This window comes from Cryptomeria japonica, chromosome 2, assembly GCF_030272615.1.
Source record: "Cryptomeria japonica chromosome 2, Sugi_1.0, whole genome shotgun sequence".
Lineage (NCBI taxonomy): Eukaryota > Viridiplantae > Streptophyta > Pinopsida > Cupressales > Cupressaceae > Cryptomeria > Cryptomeria japonica.
The window spans coordinates 413,800,225-413,820,845 of NC_081406.1; the positions used below are offsets into that span (position 1 = coordinate 413,800,225).

At 37.4% G+C, this 20,621-nt stretch overlaps 1 protein-coding gene across 1 annotated transcript in view; it reads left to right on the top strand.

Annotated features, from left to right (window-relative positions):
* The window catches only part of LOC131061982 (U-box domain-containing protein 43), a 38,838-nt gene extending 19,925 nt beyond the window's left edge, over nt 1–18,913 (top strand). Inside the window, exon 3 of the mRNA XM_059214923.1 lies at nt 17,425–18,913. Coding sequence (XP_059070906.1) covers nt 17,425–18,545 — 1,121 coding nt within the window. The 3' untranslated portion in view covers nt 18,546–18,913. The remainder of the gene's footprint in view (nt 1–17,424) is intronic.
* The last annotated feature ends 1,708 nt before the right edge of the window (nt 18,914–20,621 follow it).

A 20,621-nucleotide genomic window follows, 5' to 3' on the forward strand; every position in this document is an offset into this window, starting at 1 on the left:
GTTCATTCATGTGGCTGGTTTATTTACTTCATGTTATATGTTTCTTCATTTACCGGTTTATATGTGTATGTTATAAAAGGTTAAAATCTTGTTATACCGGCATAACACTGATTCACCCCCCCCCCCCCCTCTCAGTGTTCTTGGATTCATTGTATTCCAACACCCGTAACCTCCTCCACATCTGAATAATCTATAAAACAATTGGAGAAAGCTGCTCAAAAGGCGAAGGCGGTTGATTCTTGAGTAGATCAGCTAATTAATCAGAGTACTCAAGTGGTAAAAAAAGCATTGCACGTGTTGAGCAATGTAAGAGCAGCGAAATTGAAACTGAATCAGACTTTGGAAACTTTCAAGCAGTCTAGTTTCAGTTGAGAAAGACTTGAAGACCTGGCATGAGATGGACTAGATCAAACTAGAAATTCTATGCAACAATATAGTAATTCCAAACAAGGAAAGATACATAGATTTTGAAGAGCTCGTGACAAATAAGTCATCAGTCATCAAAGATCTCATCAAAGACGTGCAAGCCATCCTTGAAATGAGTCATGAAGCTGAGTAGGATATCCTTTCCAGTTTTGACAAAATATCTTGCATGATTTTAAGTCATGATAGAGAGTTGCTCACTGAAAATGTAATACTTACTGACTTAGTGTCAAGCCTTCGCCAGGAATTAGAATCAGAGTAGTTTGTTGTAGCTTCGATTAAAAGTTCGTGAATTACCAAGTGTTCTTTGATAAGATGCAAACTACTCTTGAGAAACACAGAGAGGTAACAGTAAGAAATTTCGATGTTATCATCAAGACTATTACAGTTGCCAGGAATACGGCGGGTCCTGATCCTGATGAGTTGCAAAAATCCATCAGCAGTTTCCAGTCCCTCATGGCCAGAGATGGAAAAGAATAAAAAGTGTCTTTCGACACTTACATTTTGTTTATGAATTTTGTTTTTGACAAATTACATGTAGTGTCAGGATTCATGATTACAAGTGAATTACCACTTGTAACTTTGTAAATTGTAATTACATGTAAACAAATTACAAGTTAGTTAGCAATGGAACTGTAATTTGAATAAGTCATAGTTAGTTAGTTAGTTGTGAAAAAAGTCTTAGTTAGACTTCTCCCACATTTTGTGCTCAACCCCTCCCCTATATATTCACGAGGGTGCCCTTTGTAATGAGGATCGTTTTGGCAAGAAAGAAAACTCTGCAGAATTTTGCACTCATAGAGACTTTGAGCTTTATAGTTGTAAACTGTTTTCTCTCAAGTAATATCAAAGAGTTGGAATTTCAGACTTTGTGTTGAAGCCATACTTTGTATCCACTGTGTTCTTATGTCATATTGGGACATTTCTTTGTACTTGCTTGAAGTTGTGGGAAGTTGTTGAGAAGAGCTTCACTCTAAATATCTGCAGACTTTGTGCTGCAAATATTGAAGGTTGAATTAGTTTAGTTTTTTATTAGAATCTGAGAAGAGTTGCAAGACTTTGTGCTTGTAGTAATTCCCATTTAAAGTGACTTGAAGGTGCATCATGCTCGTAGACTTTGCGCTGCCATATGTTGTATGTTGTTCTTATTGCATCATTCTGAAAAGGGTAGACAGGATATTAGAAACTCAAGACTTTGTGCTTGGTTGCTACTTTCCCGTCCCAGAGAAGGTGACGGTAGTCTTTGAGCTTTCAGGAAACTTCATTTCCTCTCTTGGTTTTGTTTAAAAGTTGTTATTATTCCTTCAAAATTGTTGTTTCTTTTCTGTTAAGAGAAAAAAACATAATCTTTTCTGAAACAAGAGGAAAGGTTGCTGTCCTACCCATATTAGATTAAATTAGTTTTAGTTAAGTGGTAGAAAAGGGGGATCTTTCCCTAAATTAGAAGAGTTTATACTCACATGCTGTGGTTGAAACCACAATTTTGCACATCCTCCTAGGTGTACAAAATTTTGAACCAACAGTATCATACTATCAAATGTATTTAGTTTTATAATGTTGTATATTTCTTTAAATATATATATACATATTCATTCTCCACTTTGAGTTTGTCCTTCTTTACTTCCTCTTTCCTCAGCCTTTCCTTGATGGCCTTGATTGAATCATCTAACTCCTTGACTTCCTGTTCCTTTGTAGCTGGACCTGAGTCCATAGTCATTAGCTCATAATCTTCAAGAGTGATGTCCTCTTTTGTTTTGTCAACTTTTGGAATGGCCACCTGTACTGAACGAGATCCTATGCCATCTTTATGGATCAAGGAATATTTATTTGCCTTCTTCTTTTCAACAGTCCAATTCAATCTGTCTAAGAACTCTGTTGAATCGTCCACTAGTTGGACTTCCATAATAGCTTTTTTTTTCATTCTTTCTATAAATAAATTTGGTACCATTGGCTGTTCAATGCCATCACCTTTTTCATTTCCTTCATTTCCCCTGAGTTGTTCTGATCATACTCACTGATATCCTAGACTACATTATCTTTCTTGTTTCAACTCATTAGCCGCATTGGCCCAAAAATCCTCAAGATCAACTCCATGTTTGTACTTCTTTCTATTTACCATCCCAATATGGTGATGGTGATCAAAGTTGGACCTCGATCAATAGAAGGAGAATGGGTACCATTGCATTTCCACATCTACCTTATCAGCTGCATGTGCTGATGGACATGATTCTAGCATCTTTCCAACGAAAACAGTTAAATAAATTCCAGCCTTTTTCTTGCCTCTTTCGATTTTCTCATATGTGTCCATGTGTCTGATGACTTCTAGTAGTATCATCTTATGTGTAGGATATCTTGGAAGTTTTTATGGCATCCTATAAATCCTTGGACCCTCATGTATGTGAATCTGGGGAATTGAATATACCAAGATCCAAACTTGCTTATCAAATCCTTGGCCTCTTGTGTCAATCTTTGATGAGTTCCTCCTTGAAATATTCAGGTGATGTACATTAAAAATGCATCATTGACTCTTTTGAAATGGGATTTCTCCTATATATGCAATTGCGGATAGCAGTCATATGCTTTGAATTGACCATCCTTATTTCCCACAACACCTTTTCAAATCAAACCCTTACATCTGTAACATCTTACCAGCATGTAAATGATGTAGGAACTCATGTAAAAAGACTTTGTGTGCTCCATGTTTCTCAGCTATCCATCTATGCTATCATTGATTATTTTTGTCCAATTTATCATCTTGACATCGAAAGTGACCTTATCGATGAAGTAGAACATCCAAGGCTCGAATGGGGAGGCTTAAGGGCTTCCTGTGACTTTGTTTAGCAATAGGGTGAGGTCTCCATACTCTTCTTTGAAATCTGTCCGGAAAAGTTTCTTAGGTATTTTGGTATGATGAGTCTTTGGCTTTCCATTCCTTGTTGATTACTTCAGCACAGGAGTCGGGTTTTACTTCAAAAATTCTTAAGGTCTCGTCTTTGGTCTTGTATATGGTGGAATGGTTATCTGGGATTCCGAATGCTTCTTTAATGGCCATTTCTCCAAGGTAGGCCAGCACTCTGCCATCAGGTGCCACAACTTGTCTCTCCTGGATGTTGTAATATCTGGCACATTCTACTATCAGCTCGTTGCATTGCATAGCTGGAGAAAATCCAGCTGCTTGGACAATTCGATTTCTCATCATTATGTGTGCTAAGGGTGAAGGAAAGCATTCATCGAGCCCATACATTCTTTTCTTGAAGTCATCGAGGTCCACATGGCCAAGGTTGGTATCTCCAACCTTCTTCCATTTTGTCACAATCTTGGACTCCAATTGTGGTCCTTTTTTATTGAACTTCATCTACACCTTTCTGGAAATCCCTCCTTGAGTCGACATCTACCACCTAAAAAACATGAAAAATTTCTAAGTTAAAAAAAAATAGGGGATTTGATGTTTGTTTCCAGCCTCTTTGCAAAGTTTGATGGGATTTCAAAGGATAATTCTGACTTAACTTATGAAATTCTAGAAATTGTAACTAAAATCAGACAGTGAAATTTTTGAAATTGAAATTAAGTCTGATTGTGAATCTTTTGCCTCCAAATATGCAAAAAATGTAAAAAGCAAGATGATCTTGAGTAAAAATTTGAAGAATCTGAAATGAAAGTTCCCTTGCAAATCTGGAAAATTAGATATTCAGACCGAAAGTTGTCTTGAAGTCTGAAAGAAATTGGAATTCTGAATGAAAATTTGTCTTCAATCCTTAGTAAACTTGAGAATTTCGATGAAATTCCTAAAATTGCTTCAAGGAATCGCTTTCAACTTTATCTCCAAGTGTAGAAATTGGCTTGAAATTCTCCTAGAAGTTGTCTTGCACCTGCAATTTACTTTTAAATTTGCTTTGAAGTTTAGAAAATAAATGTTTCCTAAGCGAACTTTTAGCCTTGAGAAGTGACTTGTGAGTAAATGAAATGCCAATGCTCTTGTTTATAAAGAAGGCGAACTCTTGCTTTGTTTTATTTTTCTGTTTTTGGAAACGAATCTGGTCTTGTTTTGAACATCAAGTCGAACCTTCCCTTGCTTTCTTGCTTTTATGATCTCAATGTTGATCTCTTGTGCTTTCTTCTAGAACCTTCTCTTATTGGCAAACTTCATGCCTTGGTTTGAATTTTTCACATCCATCAACACTTAGCCAATTGTTTACCCACCTTGGGCGGACTTGCTACTTGTTTGAGGAATTTTCTTATGCATAGAGGGCAGATTGCATGCTTGTTCAAGGAATTTCATTATGTCTAGGCGGACTTCACTTGGAAACAAGGAATTTCTTCATGCTAGGCCAGACTTCACTTGGAAACAAGGAATTTTCCCTAGGTTGGAGCGGACTTTGCTTGGAAACAAGGAATTTCTTTGATGCATAGGGAAGACTTCACTTGGAAACAAGGAATTTCTTCATGCATAGGGAAAACTTCACTTGGAAACAAGGAATTTTCCCTAGGTTGGAGTGGACTTTGCTTGGAACTAAGGAATTTCTTAGCCAAAACTTCATACTTAGCCACTTTCTTGCGATCTTTCATTAGCATTCCTGACATTATCCTCTAATTTCGAAGGTGGTTCCATGTCTGGTTCATTCTAGATGAATTCTCTTGGCTTGACACTTCTTCTGACTCAGTAACTACCTGAAGATCCTGGGAAAAGCAAAAAGCAACTTTCTCTCTTTAGAAAAAGTAGAAAAAAAAGTAGGTTTTTGCGAAAAATTGGAGTTTTACTCTTTCGACCTATCTGAGCACATCCGTAGCATCAGAATGCTCTTTTGATCATTCTTTCTCCTTGTTGATTTGGTGACTCCTCCGAATTTGAAGAAGTTGGCTCATTTGCGAAGGCGAGAGACTAGAAACAAAACCTAAGACACCAAAACACTACTCTAAAAAATGAAAACTGGGGGGTCCCCATTTGCAATGGGGTGGTGTGAAAACGTCACAACAGATAGCTATCTCATACTCGTCCCCATATCACCCACAAGGGAATGGGCAGGCAGAATCTAGTAATAAGAGCATCTTGAAGATTATCAAGAGGACCTTGGAGAAAAACAAAAGAGCATGGGACTCACAACTTAGGCTTGCTTTATGGGCTGATAGAATCATTGTTAAAAAGCAACTAGAAAATCACTGTTTGAACTGGTTTACGGAGCACAAGCCAGATTACCTGTGAATAATTTGTTGCCAATGCATAAGTTTATCCAAGAGAATGATTGGGATATACTAGAGCCCATGGAAGAAAGGATGGAGCAATTTGCAAAGTCGGATGAAGTCAGGAGTGAAGCCCAAAGGAAGAATGCAAAGATGCAACACCAAAGCAAGTATTTATTTGACAAAAGGGTAATAAATAGAAAGTTCAATGTTGATGACTTAGTGCTCATGTGGAATGCAAGGAGCCAGGGCAAAGGGAAGCATGGAAAATTTGAGGCCTTGTGGTTGGGCCCATTTTTCATTTCTGTGAAAAATGGTGAAGATTCCTATTTCTTGAAAAATACATTAATGGTGAAGTCTAGGAATTGCCAATGCATGGACAGTTCCTGAAACACTTCTTTGCTTAACAGTTCTTCATGCACAGTAGCTTAGTGTACATATTGTATATATGTTTGTGTGTTTGCTTGGTTAGTTTGGTCTACCCTCCAAAATTCTAGATTCTCACCTTGATCCAAATGATCAAGCGTCCCCAACTAGAGCCCTTGTTAGGACTGCTAAATTTTTTACTGAATTTGGCTAAGTGTGGCTTGGTTTTTTCCCCTTCGCAAGTGCTAGGGTTTTAAAAATTGTGCCTAAGTGTTGAAAATGCCCATGTATTCCTTGGTTCGTTTCCCTTTTGTTCTAATCCCTTGTTGACTTGTTGTGCCGAACGCTTTACCCTTTAGTTATGACTTTATGTATCCTTCGTCGTTAGGCAACTAGTCTAATGTCAAATGTATTGACTTTCCTAGTGGATGACGCCTTCACCCTTCCACAAACAAGTTGTTTGAGCATGTGCATTTCTAATCACTCAAGTGATTCCCACTCCACAGATCCGCATAACATATTTAAGAGTTAAATAGCTGCTTGCGGATTGCAAAATGCATGACGTAAGTGTTAAAAATTCTCCGCGGGTCTGCAAGTAGATTTTATGGCTTTAAGGCTCCCTTATGGAGTTGAGGAGAGGAAAGTATGAAGCATGCAAAGTGAAGAGTAATACTGTGCAAGTTACAGGTGATCAAAGGGCATAGTGAAGGCACTTGCAGAGTTGCGGAGAGAAGGATGCAATGCAGTGAGTTGTTCGTGGTTCCGCAATTGGCAAAACACAAAGGAATATTAGACTGCGTAGCTACGGGTAGCCACGAACAAAGGAATGTTTGTCTCCGCAAGTCTGTAGATGATAAAAGGTAAGAGGAAATGACATTGCGGAGCTGCAAGTGGAGCTAGAGTAATGTAGGTGGGCCCGGGCATGTTAAGGTGGCGCCACCACGAGCACAAAAGGTGGAGTAAAATGGGATGTGGCCTCCACAGTGGAAAGAAAGCTGCTCAATCAGCAAAAGTCAAAGCAAAAGGAGTAGATCATGGCTGTTCAAGTTGCAAATGTGGCACAATCGATGGCACAAGTTTAAAGAACACGCATGACTACCAAATTTGAATTGCTCATATCAAGTGCATTAATGCCGACATGACTAGAGTTTGCCGCAAATAATGAGCGATAAATTCATTGATCAAAGTGACGTTTTCTCACCTTGCGTTCAAAGATTCAAAGGCGAAGAAGCATAGCAAAGCGAAGGCGATTTTAGCATAATTGCAGAATTGAGGTTTCAAAGGAGCGAATTAAAACAGTGAGTCAATTTATTCCTCTTATGCTTGAATTGTGAAAATTGTAGTTGCCTCTATGTCTGTTTATCTAGTTTCCTTGTAAAGCAAAGTTATAAAGAACCCTAGGTTATTATAGTTGTCAAAATGCTGAAGAAGGGTGAGTCGTCTGGTAAAATGGGAAAAAAGGTGTTGGAGGTAGTAGTGGTGTCACCAAAAACTAGTCAAGAACTGAGTGTAGAATCCCGTGTAGAGGTGGCTACGGAACTTGACGCAGGGTCTAGTGCTATTCATGTCACTATTCGTGTTGAGGCAAAACCTAAAAAGCCTAGGGCTCCTAGGAAGAGAAAAGAAGAGGCTTCTGGTTCTTAGGAACCTAAGCCAAAAACACATTGAGCTCCAAAGAAGAAGAAACGGGAGCAAGTTCCTGCACAATCTTAGGCCCCAACGCAAGAGCAAGCATAGAAAAGAGAAAACCCCTATGTTGACATGGTGAGGGTAGATCCTGTGGGTGCTATAGAACAACCTGCGAAACACGAAGAAGAGGAAGGAAGAAAACCTTTTTATCAAGACATTTTGGACATTCTCCCAGACTCGAATGCAGACTAGAGAGACAAGGATATTTTTACTAATTCATGTGCTCATTGTGGAAGTGCTTACCTTCCTGTCATAGGGTGGACTCCGTTCTCATATTTTTACAAAAGAAGGAATGAGCCTGTCCCTATGTCTAACCCATGGTAATTGGAATTGGCAAGGTTGATTGTGCCTGATGTCTTCATTAAGCTTGACCCAATCAAAATTGTGGCTGTCAAATATGATTATGCTACAAAAACGGTCAAGGATACTAAGGGAAAAATTATTTTGGATTTGAACAGGGCTGCAATAATTGAATGCTTTGGTCTGAGTGGGCAAGCGTTAACAAGAGTTGACTTGGATAGGTTCCAAGCAGATTATGATAGGAAGAAAAGGCTTCTTATGGTAGATGAGGTGCCTCTATTCAGACCCAAGGGATGGGATAACAGGAAGGTCCCTATTTTTTTATTCAGAAAAGGAACCCTTCTTGGTAGAGAAGTTTGAGAATACTTGGTTAACACATACTATATACTATGCCAAGTTTTAGGAAGAGATCCTGAGAAGAGGATGCCAATTGGGATGTTGTTAATGGAAATGAGGATCCAACACAAGTATGTGAATGTGCCATGTGATTTTGGCTCATTCATTGAAGAAGAAATACATCAAGGTTTGATTAAAGTTAGAGAGAGTGGAGCAATAATTGTTTTCAAGTATTATGCTATGGTGTGTCACATGATTTTGTATCAACATAAGTATGAATGGAGCAGCAAGTTAGGATTAAGCTTTGTTGATGAAAATGAGAGACCACTACCAATTTAGAGGTGGTGCTACTCGTGGGACAGTCAGTGTCCAACTGCAGATTATTTGACCTTCCACGAGTACTTCTTTGTTAATGTTACTTCATGGCATGGGTATTATCTTGATAGGTTGCCTAAGAAGATGATGCAATTGCTAAGGCCAAAAGCAATAAGAATTAATGAGGATGGAGAGTTTAACCATGGTGACTGGAATATCTTTTTCAATTATACTCATTAGAATCTATTGATGTCCTCGGGGACCACACCAACTCCCTATTTTTGTAACTACTAGGTTGGCATTTCTTGAGTATATGTGGCAATTCATGTGGAAAGAGGAGTTGATGCATAGGTAGAAGAAGGGATCTTTCCTTCCCAAATGTGTTAGGTATAATGATTTTTCCATTGGGTCTAACACTTTAGAGAAGGTCTAGGATTATATAAATGGTAGATTTGCTTTGAAATTAAGACAAAAAAGGTATTATGATCTAGAAGGTATCATTAACTGGTTGACAACTCGAATGCATAGAGGGAAATATCTCTATGAGTTATGCTGTGTTGAGGGTCTGATTAGGAATTGTTATGACTGGAGAAGTACGTTAGAGAAGGAAAAAATGGTCTATTCTACTCAACATTGAGATTGAGAAGAAGAAATGGGACCCAAGTTTTTTTGGGCTTTACCCTAAGGGAAGAATGAGGTAAGAAGAGTAGAGCTCATGATCAAAAATTTTGAAAGCATTTATACTAGAAATGTTGTAAATAAGGGTTAAAAACCCATGGTTGCTCAAAAGCCAACTGAGGTAAAGGAGCCAATTATTGAAGAGGTGGCAGAGAATGTGGTCCAAGAAGTTGATCAAGAACCACCACAAGTGCCTTAGCAAGAAGCGGAAGCTTATGAATATGTCCCCCCAAGGTTAGAGGAGCTACTAGCAAAAAGGAAAGTAGTGCTCCCTGACTAACCAGTAGTGCAATAGGGTCATCCGCTCCCATTGTTGATTATGAAGTTATTGAACAGACCCTTGGTATAGATGAAGCTGCTCATGCTCTACAGGACTTAGCAATTTAACAAGAAGTGGAACAACCACTAAGATCCCCTCCAAGGGAGGTTGTTACAGATCAAGAGCCATAAGATAGGGTTGATGTGGACGCACTACTTTGGACCAGATTGATGATGATTGTGTTGTGGTTGTTGCAAGGTTTTTATCAAATGATGAATTTGTGAAGACACCAGAGTTTAAAGGATTGTGGCTAAAGATGAAGGGTCAAGCAGAGAGCAATGCATTTGGCGATGTTACAACTTTGGATGAGCTTGACTTAAGCCACATATCTGCTAAAGAAGCAAGGCAAATGGTAAAAGATAGTGGTATGTTGTTGATTCCATCTTGGAACTTGGAAGATGTATTTTTGTTAGATCAAATAAGACAGCAACAAGACCCATTGTTTCTGGCAAAGTTCAACAATAAAAGGGGTGTGAGTGGTACCGGGTACCATCCTACTTTGAAAGCATTATCACAATGGGCCATAGCCCCAAACATGGGAAAGACACAGTTATTGATTGAAGTGGAGGAAAAAACTGGTGATGGAGGGATAATAAGAACTTTAAAGGACACAACTGCTTTGCAAGTTGCCACCATCACCATGCATTCTGCAAAGTTTGCTTGAGATGCTAAAGAGCATCAACAAAAGATGTTGGAAAGATCGATTCAGGAAAGGGTGGACATGAACAAATCATACAATCAGTTGTTTCAAGAGAATGCTAGGTTAAAGATTGCAGTGGGGATAAAGGACCCCCTCCTCTTGCCAATAGATGCCACACCCCATCCAATATCAATGCCACCTGGAAAATGTTAAATGTTTTAATTCAGGAGTTGCAATGCATTGAGGGCAAAGAAGTGGCTGTAAAGGAAAAAATAGATTCATTTAAAACACTTCAGCATTGGACTCTCCAAGATATATTAGATAAAAGTGGAGAAATGAATAGCTTGGAGATGTGGAAGAGAGATTTTGAAAAAAGCACACAGGCAACCATAAACGAGATTGATAAAGGAGCTCAACTTCAAATAGCCACATATCACCTGATAAATGATGAAGTGACTGAGACAAATGCCATATATGGAAGGATTATAGCAAAGGTTAAGAATGTAGTGGATAACAAGTGCAAAGAAACTCCAGGCAGGGTGCAAGACATCCAGAGTTTCAAGTGGCCAACAAGTTACCAAATTGCACATTGGCATCAAGAGCATTGTACACTCAAGGAGGAGTGAGCAACAAAGCACTATGCTAGGAGGGATAGACTGTGTTTTAAACATAATTCAACTTCATAATGAGAACCTTGCCAGATCCACTGATCACAGGTATCTCACGTTGATTCAAAGCAGTTGGTTATGTGGAGAACACAGATACTTTGGTCACGAATTCTTCAATACCTTTGTCAATTCACAAAGTTCAAATGTTACTTGTTTATTTCCTTTTCAGCTTCATCATCAGCAGCAGCGTCAACAACAATTTTGTCTTCTAGTTAAGTGGCCATCCAGCATTGTACACATTAGCATCACACCATCTCACCAAATTTTATAGCGGCAATATTGAAAGGGTAGTTATATTTGTATTTCCCTTCTTGTGGAATACAAATAATGTTTGTCCTATATGGTGTAGTAAAAGGTACCTAGAATATTCCCACAGGCAAATAAAATTTTGACACATCAGCAATTTGGCCCGAAGCTTGTTTTGCTCCTTCATTTTCTATAAGAAGGAATTCAAGGCCAATTGCATAGGGTTTTGAGATTCCAAATTTTGTATTTGGGTAGGTAGAGAAGCGAGTAATGAATCAGAAATAATAGAATGCCATTTTTTATTTGAGATCTGAACTTTCCATGGATGTACCAGCTGTTTTTGATTAATAAATGAATAAAGAAAACTTTGAATTGTCTCCTAATTGTGTCTCTTGTTTTGTATAAATTGCTTATATCAAGGATATATCTGTTTGTCTCTGCAAATTGTGTTGTAGATGTGAAATTTGTTGACAAGTTCGTTCAAAGGAAGGATTAAATTTTGTGAATGGATTTCAGCAAAATAGAAGATGCACTTAGTAATCATTAAGAAGAATTCAAAGTATTATGTTGATTTGTGTTGATGTTAAGCGTCATTGTATGGGATCTTTGTAGCTGAGTAATTAAAGGTTCATGAAAATGTTCAAGATTCATGAGATTATGACTCTGTGGCCTGGATTTATCCCTAATCTTTAAGGACTTCAAGGGAATTTCAGATACCGTTTTTAAATAATGGTGATCTCATTTTCTTTTTTCTGTTTGTAGGAGTAGGTTAGAACTCACTCCCAATTGTTCATGAAAAGTGTTAAATAACTATGAATTGAGCCAATATAGAGTTATATGCATGCATTCTAGTTAAATGTGTTGGGAGCAAATCTGCATTTTTGCAATATCTGTCATTACCATTGTAAGTCTGTTAAATATTGCACAGGGACACCCCCTAGGTCTTGTAGAGCCTAAAGTGCAGGGTATCATTCAATCTTTGATTGAAATCCCATTAGTTAGCCACTAATCTAAGTTCATGTCAATAAAATCTTGCTCATTCTTAGGTGAACTCAGGTAATTAGTTGGAAACACCAACAAGATCAATTGTAATCCTTGGCCGACCTTCTCTGGTCTTCTTTGTAATAATTTCATGTGAGAATAAAGACGTTTACTCTTGTATCTGGTATGCATTGTCATCTTTATTGTTACTTCCTATATTTAATTTATCAGATATAGTAGTAAACAAAGTCTTTTGACTTCAAGGTTGTGTTTTGGTTGTGGGCTTTAAGGTTGATGTTGTTGATGTTTTTGTATAGCTCATGAGCAAAATGGAGTGGTGGCAGTATCCTGTAGCCTTTGGTATCACTAGGATCTCATGCTTGTGTTCTTTGGACTAGTGCATATTCACCTTGGCTTGTTCCTTTTCTTCCATAGGTGGCATGTTGGAGGATGATAGGGATTGTTGCCAAAGATGGTGGACATCTTGGATGTTGTTGTTGGTGTCCTGGTGGAGCATGAGAGCATGGTTTGGATATGTAGTTTCATGGATGGCAGTGATGATGTGATTTCATTGGGTGGCTCGTAAATCTCGGTGTTTCTAATGACTCTTGAAAGGTCTTCGTCAAGTGGGAGATTGTTGGGATTAAGGTGCCTCGACCTTAGGAGTCCCAAGGATAATGATTTAATTAATTAAATGGTCCTATGTTGCAGATTTTATTCATTTAATGATATATTATAAGTTTCCAAAGTGCTATGCTACATTGCGGAACCCAATGGCAAGTTGAGTTGCAATTAGCATTGAGAGTGGGAAATTGTGACACTTGTCACAAGGAGGGACTTTTGAAGAAGAGCAATGCTTAGGAGAGCTCCTCAAAATTCCTTCCAAGTGACATGTGGCAATGGTTTTGTCTTATTTTATGCGCGGATTTGGAAAGATTCTCAGCGAGACCAAATCTTCTACTCGGATAGGCTTGGATTAAAATGGAAAGTCCTAATTTGGCAAAAGGCTTGTTTTACTCATCTTGGACACCTTGTATGTGAGGATTAAATAATATTTGTATTAAATATTGTTTATGCCAGAGTTACACAAAAAAGGAGTTTCTATATTACATGTTGAGGATACACTGAATGTGGACATATTTGCAAATACATTGAATGTGGACACATTAGAAGCTGCTATTTTTTGCATTGCAAGCTCTATAAATACAAGTGTTTGTGAGAAGAGATTATGTGAGAGGAGTTCATTTCATAGGGGTTATGTTGCTAGATTTTCTCCAGGATGGAATAGGATGTAAATCTCCATGTAAAGGCTTACAGCCAAAAGATTGTATTGTAATTGTATCTGTTGCTGAATAATACAATGGCTTTGTGTTTTTGGAGTGTGGGGTTTTGTTACCAGATATAGTTTTCCCCCTATGTTACCCCAAGTTTCCGAGACAGGGACGGCAGGGGACAGGGGTACGTGTTTCCGGGACGGTTTTTTTTTTGCCAATTTTGGGGACAGCTAGGGGATGGCAAAGGGGACTGCTATATAAAAATAGGGAAAATTAAAATATATAGGGAAATTTAAAATATTCATAGATAAAACATGCACATATACATTATAGAACACATATAAGAACTAGCAGAGTTCTTATGGCAAATTTGTGTCAAATTGAGAGTCAAAGTCAATTTGCGTATAGAATTCATTGTCAAAATTCACTGTCTACATGCAGAAATTATGGGGATGTCCCCTAGGAGTCCCTTGTCCCCAAGACGGGGACGCCTGAAATAAAAAACCGGGGGCGCGTCCCCAGGTAACGTAGTTTTCCCCACATAAATTTGTGTGTTGTATTCTTTTGTCTCTTTCTTTCTGTTTAATGATTCTGTAATGTTGAATCTTAATGTATGCATGCTGTTGTTGAAACAGATTGATTTGGCAAGATCTAAAATTGCAATCACTTTCCTCTAAGGTTTTAATCGTGGGAAATAAATTGTGCCTGATTCTGCTTTATGGCATAGTAGTATGTGTTTGTATCAACATATTGTCATTTGTTTGTGAAGAAGAAGCAATAGATATTGGATGCGCATCTTGATCTCAAATGGCTTTTCTAGGATGCCCAATTTCCCTTCAACTTTTTGCTGATTATGTTATTTGCTCGTGGTCCATTGTACATCTTTAGAAGATCTATATTGTTTTATGTGAGGTGGCATGCACGACAAAGTGGCTTGCATGAATAATGGAGAAACAGTTGTTATTGACCGCCATACGCATAAAAAGGTACCCTATTATTCTAAATATTAATTGATTTTTATAGAAGCAGCTGCATTTGTCTCCATTGGCTGTCATACCACCTCGGTTTATAAAGACTACAAATTGCTACATTCTCTAATTCATGAGTGGTTGTACGACCAAACTCAGGGGTAGGCTTCATTTTTTGGACTTGTAAACCCCTTTTTCTAGGCTATTGATAGAGGATTGGGCCTTTGGGAAAAAAAATTATGTGGACTTGATGTAGGTATGAGCTTAGCGTATTTGTGAAGTGGGACGTGTGGCTGCAGTTTCCTCTTTGAGTGTAGTATTTTACTCCACCAAAGCTGGTCAATATTGGAAGATGGTGTGAGTTCCTTGGACTGAAGTATTTCCCTTTTGCAAGCCATGGTTATCTGATTGCCAGCAAATTCTTCCTCAAAGTGATGTTAGAATTACAGCAGAGGCAACTTTAATCTGTCGACTGCGATTTGAAGTCAGCAAGTACAGTTCGTGTGGGTTCACTAGCCTTATTGCTGAGTTGGAAGGGGTCATGGTATTCCTGGAAGGCTCTGTTTGCTGGTATATTGAAAGCTCTAGTATCTCCATTAGTACTGTAACCTACAAATTGAGGTCAGAGATCTCACTTGTATAAACCTTCAAGTCATTTTCTGTTACAATATTGCTGTGCTCTAATACTATCAACTGTCCATGTTGCATATTTGTATAAATTACATTTCTGTTCTGAACATTTTATGAGTTATTTCAATATAAATCAACTTAGATTATACTGAACCTGCCAATCCACAAAATACTATGATTTGAATGCAAGAAAACTATTAGCTATGTTATTTGATACTTTGACTTGGGAAGAAGGGCAAAAATTTGGTGCAGAGTTGGGGTTGGAACTTTACATCAAAACAAAAGGATAAAGACAATTCTTAAGGAGTAATAATGCCAACAACAGAAAATGAGGAAAGGTGCATAGGGGATCCCTTGCAAAAGTGAAAGACATTTATTGAAAAGAATTCATACAGTAAAATGTTTGATAATATCATGCTTTAAAAAACATAAGACTTACCTTTACATTTAATATACAATAAAAATGAAGCATAACTGGAAGAGACATAACTTTTCGAGACTTGTACTAAATTGAAAGAGCGCATATGACATATAATATAAGCTATATATATGGGTTCATAGTTTTACCAGACATTCCTGAGCTTTGATGTTTTCAAGTATACTAAGTTATTTTTTAGGATTTTAAGAAGCCTTTTGCATTGTGCTGCTTCATTCTGCCCCTCCTTTCCTCGAAATGTAAGGTCACTTTTGAAGATTCTAAGATTACTATTGGGGATTATATCTCTAGTCTTTTAGATGAAAGCTAGTCAAGTATGTGCCAAACAACATTTTTTTAGGAAGCATATTGTAGATGACAGCTAGTTAAATTTGTGCTAAGCTTTTTTTGATGAAAAAATACTACACAGTTTTTCCCCAGAAGCGTTTACAAATTCATTACATGGACTGTGGAAATATCATGTCTTTAAGTATATTGTAGTTTCTGATCTGGTAGCCTCATCAGGGATCTTCTTGCCTAGATGCTTTGAGGAATTATGGTTCTTTAGGCACTCCCTTGTTATTTATTCTGTACATCTTATGTAATACATAACCTGGTTTTATTTATCCATACACCCACAAAAATAATAGACCATTACTAATACTGAATAGATCAATGGTGATTAGTTTGAAGGGCCCTTTATACATTTGTCATGTCAACCTGCACAAGAAATGTAGATGATCTGACTTGTCATGTAAACCTGCACAAGAAATGCAGATATCAGCCCAATTAACCAGTTCAGAAAAGCTATTTATTGTCTCCAACAAGAAATGAGACAAAATGACATGTTAAGTGTTGTTATCTCCAATTTATCAATTACACGTTCATGATTAATTCTACCCTATTAAATCTGGATGTTCTTTAAGTCATTCATTTCATGGTAGCAAAAGTCTTACTTGGGAATAGCTTGGCCAACCCAAAGACAAAGATTTCCTTAACAATTCATACTAATATACTATTATCCCCAGGTTTTATTTATCCCCTTACACCCACAAAAATAATAGAGCATTACTGATATATGACAAAAATTAATACTGAAAAGATCAATGGTGTTTATTTTGAAGGGGTCTTTCTAGGCTTGTCATGCCCACCTGCACAAGAAATACAGATGTCTTAGCCCAATTAACCAGTTCAGAAAAGCTATATATTGTCTCCAACAAAAAATGAGATAAAATGACATATAAGTGTTGCTGTCTCTAATTATCAATTGCACATTCATGATTACTCCTACCCCATAGCATCTGAATATGCCTTAAATCATCCATCTCTTAGGAGCAAAAATCTTTCTTGGGAATAACTTGGCAAACCCAATGATAAAGATTTCTTCAAAAAACAGGGATTTACTGAGGAAGAAATTGGGTTAAGGCTAGGGAAAAAAACACAGCAGATACCCACAATTATTGTGGAATATCACAAAAAAATCCAGTTGCATTGTTTCTCCTGGGTTAGTCATACTTTTCTTGCAATTTAATGATGCTTTATTCAGTTAAAGATGTTGACCTAAGTGTTTCATAAAATTTTGATTTTGTTTCATTGAAAATTTTGGCAAACCCCTGCAGTGGTGACTTATCATGATTAAATCACAATTTCTGCTTCTATGAGTCATCTAAATTCATGGCCTCTTGTTAACTCCCTTTGTTGCTTACACATATGTGAACAGAAGATTAGACACATTGTACACTTTAGTAGCAGGAGTGAGCTACAAGGATCTTTATTATTTGATTCACAATGTCCTAGTTTTCAGTGCACAAGACATGCATTGCTGTTGTACTCAAATGATTTCAATGTCACTTCTCTTGTATGAGCACTTATGGTTTCTTTTTCATCCACACCTACTTTACATATCCACCAAGATAAATAATTACTTGCTAATTTCATGTTTGTCTTGACTGGGATGAAATTTATGGTTTTTCTGTTTCCTGGAATCCACCTGTGCAGAGTTTGCAGCAGTACACATTAAAAATGGGAATGGCATAATTACCCTAATTGCTTTTCTTGAAGATCCAGAAGTGGACCATCGGATACATGCATTCAAGCTGATAAGTGTTCTCTCAGAGAGATTAGGCCAGCAATTTGCAGATGCCATGAGAAGCAATCAACTAATCTTGCTGAAAGAAAAATTGGTCAGTCCTGGGTCAAATACACGTGAAGAAGGATCAGCAGCTGCATGCATACTTGCTAACCTGCCTCTTTCAGATGAAGAAGTGAAAAGGGTATTGGGTGTAGATCTTATTGGATGGATTGTTAATGCCCTTACAGAACGAAAAGGGAGTAGAGTTGGAAGAAATGCATGGGCTGAAGCCACCATGGTGGAGGGCCTCCTTGGGGTTCTGCTTCATTTCACTCGTTGTACAGACAAGATTGTATTAGATTGTGTTCAACAAAATCAGCTGATGCTTGTTTTTAAAGAGCATCTCATGCACTATAGGCAACCTAAGGCAAAGCAACTATCTGCTAAAGGACTGCAGTATTTATCAGAGGCAGCCCGTATTGTAGCTAGGGACTTAGAACCTCAACGTCCACAAGGCTGGTGTGTTTCTATCAGGTTAATGTGTATGAGCTCTCCACCTTCTCCAACTTTATGTCCTGTGCATGGAGTACCATGTGATGAAGATAGCACATTCTGTTTAGTTAAAGCTAACGCAGTTAAACCCCTTGTTGAGCTTCTTGAGGATAACAATTTTGATGTTCAGATAGCAGCTATAGAAGCCCTATCAACTCTTCTTTCTGATTCAAATAATTTAAGACTCTGTGTGGAAGAACTGGATAAAGTAGAAGCTGTGAAGGGAATCATTGATTTATTCTTTGTGATTAGACCTGGGCAACTACAGGAAAAAATAGTGTGGATGATAGAAAGAATTTTACGTGTGGAAGATCAAGCCCAAAAGTATTCTATTGATCAGAGTCTAGTAAAAGCATTGGTAGAAGCATTCAAGCATGGAAATCCAAGGACCAGAGATTTGGCTCAAATTGCTCTTACCAATCTTAAGCAGCTGTCTGGAGTTAGCGGTGGAGTGCAGCCTCGTTCTCGGCAGCTAAGAGTTGGGAATCACAGGTGAAATATGTGTATATGTTGTACAAAATATCTAAACAATTTGTACTCTTTGTCTTCTCTTTTAATTTATGAAACCTTTAATTCATAGTAGTAACCAAGGGTTATCTAGCATCAAGACGTGGTCAAAATCCTGTATGAGTATACATTCATTTTGGGACTCATTCTTCTACATGATATTAGTGTGTATTAGTTTCGGATCTATCGTTACCCCCTTGAGAATGCTCATTGGATATTTAAAGAACAATTTTGCAGAGAGTAATAAGCTTCTGTTAGTCTTTTGGGGATTTCTGGTTCAAACTTATCTTGATTTTCTCTGGTTTGTTTTGTGTTTCTCTATTATTGATTATTAAATACATAACCTAAGGTTTGAATGAAAAGCCCCTTAATGTTCAAAGAGCATTTATTTGATACAGGAAAGACCATATAGTCTACCTTGAAAACATTTAATTTACAATAATATGCTCATATGCACTAAGCATAAGGTATAGATCTTAGCTTATCTCATGACAAACCTAAGTTGGGCCGTTATATTTTCTAATTCTTAAAAGAGCTATGCTGTGTCCTCATCTTTAGTTTTGCGTAGATGCTTTATCAAAAAAGAGCACATCCTTTTGCAACATCAACTTCTAAATATTATTGTTAGAAAGAAAAGCAAGATCAATTGCTTTCCGTGTAGTGCAACAGAGTAGGGTTTTTCTTACTTGAAATAGATCTTTGACTTTGTTCTTGCATGTGTTAAAATACAGTGCAGATATATGTCTTCATTTCTTCTTCGATAGTTTTGCAAACTTAATTATTCAATCTCATTTGATTTTATTATGTTTGCCAGTGTAGGCTGTGTTTCATATTTTCTGTATACCTAAATTTTTTTCATGCATCTTTTACACTGCTAAACTTTTATGTTTTTTCTGTTTGTAATCCAATCATTGGAACTTTTTGTAATGCAAGTAGCTAATTATTTTGCACCTCTTTGTTTTGGGCCTTTAGTTTGCATTCTGCCATGGAGTTGCAGGATCTGAGACTCAATTCTTTTGCCCTAGCTTTGTTTTCTTCCTTACCTAGCTATCTTCCACCTGCTATTTTCTGCCATAATTGCAATCTCTCTACCTTTATTTGTTTTGCATTTAGTAATTTGCAGATGTAAAATTTGATGCCTGATTCTTCTCCCAACCTATCTCAACCTTCCCACTCTGACTTGCTATCCATCCTTTCTTGTCACTTTCGCTATGCCTGGCCCATGACTTTCTATACTTAAGCAATTTTTTCCATTTTGAGCCTGAATTATAGAGAGAAAGTATCTAATATCACTTTTAATACTAGCATATGAGCTCAGAAAGTGGATTTCTGACCCGTAGTCCCAAAGGTTTTGTCATCTTTAGAGCCCCCAAGGATGATTTGGTTGAAAAATGTGACCTATGAGCTGAGGATTACTATTTCTGTAATTTAGGATTTCACATCTTCAAATTACCTAAAGCTCCTTTCATTTCTCTTCATTTATATTTTTTCTTGTTTTTTTAATTGACATACAATATTAAACATAGGAGAACTAACTAATATAGGATTAGAGATATGAAAATTCTCTCTGCCATCATTTATTTAATGTTTTTTTCTAGAAATAAAAAAGGTAAGTTTTCTCCTCTTTTTCTTTGGCTAATATTATACTTTTCTTACTTTTTCCACATTTGAGCACACCCTACTTATGTCTACAACCAAAATCTACAAAACCATCAGCCAACTTGTGACATTTGAGGTGATAGCCAAGATAACCAAAGGATCAATTTGCTCTATGTGTATCAATTTGGGGTTAGGTTCCTATAGGTTAACTCACTATTGAATCTTTATTTGAATTTACCCTTGCTCATTTTCCCTCTTTCTTTTTAATAACAACGCTCAATTTTTGCTGTAAATTTTCACCAACTGAAAATGATATGCAATGCACTGTCTTCCACACTTTTTGGTCACCCAAATCCCAACGTGGGCAAGGTGAGCATAAGGTGCTTCCAATCACATAGCTATATAATGGATGCAATTACAAAGTATTGGCAGCAAGCCATCCATAGGACACAAACAGTATAGTTGA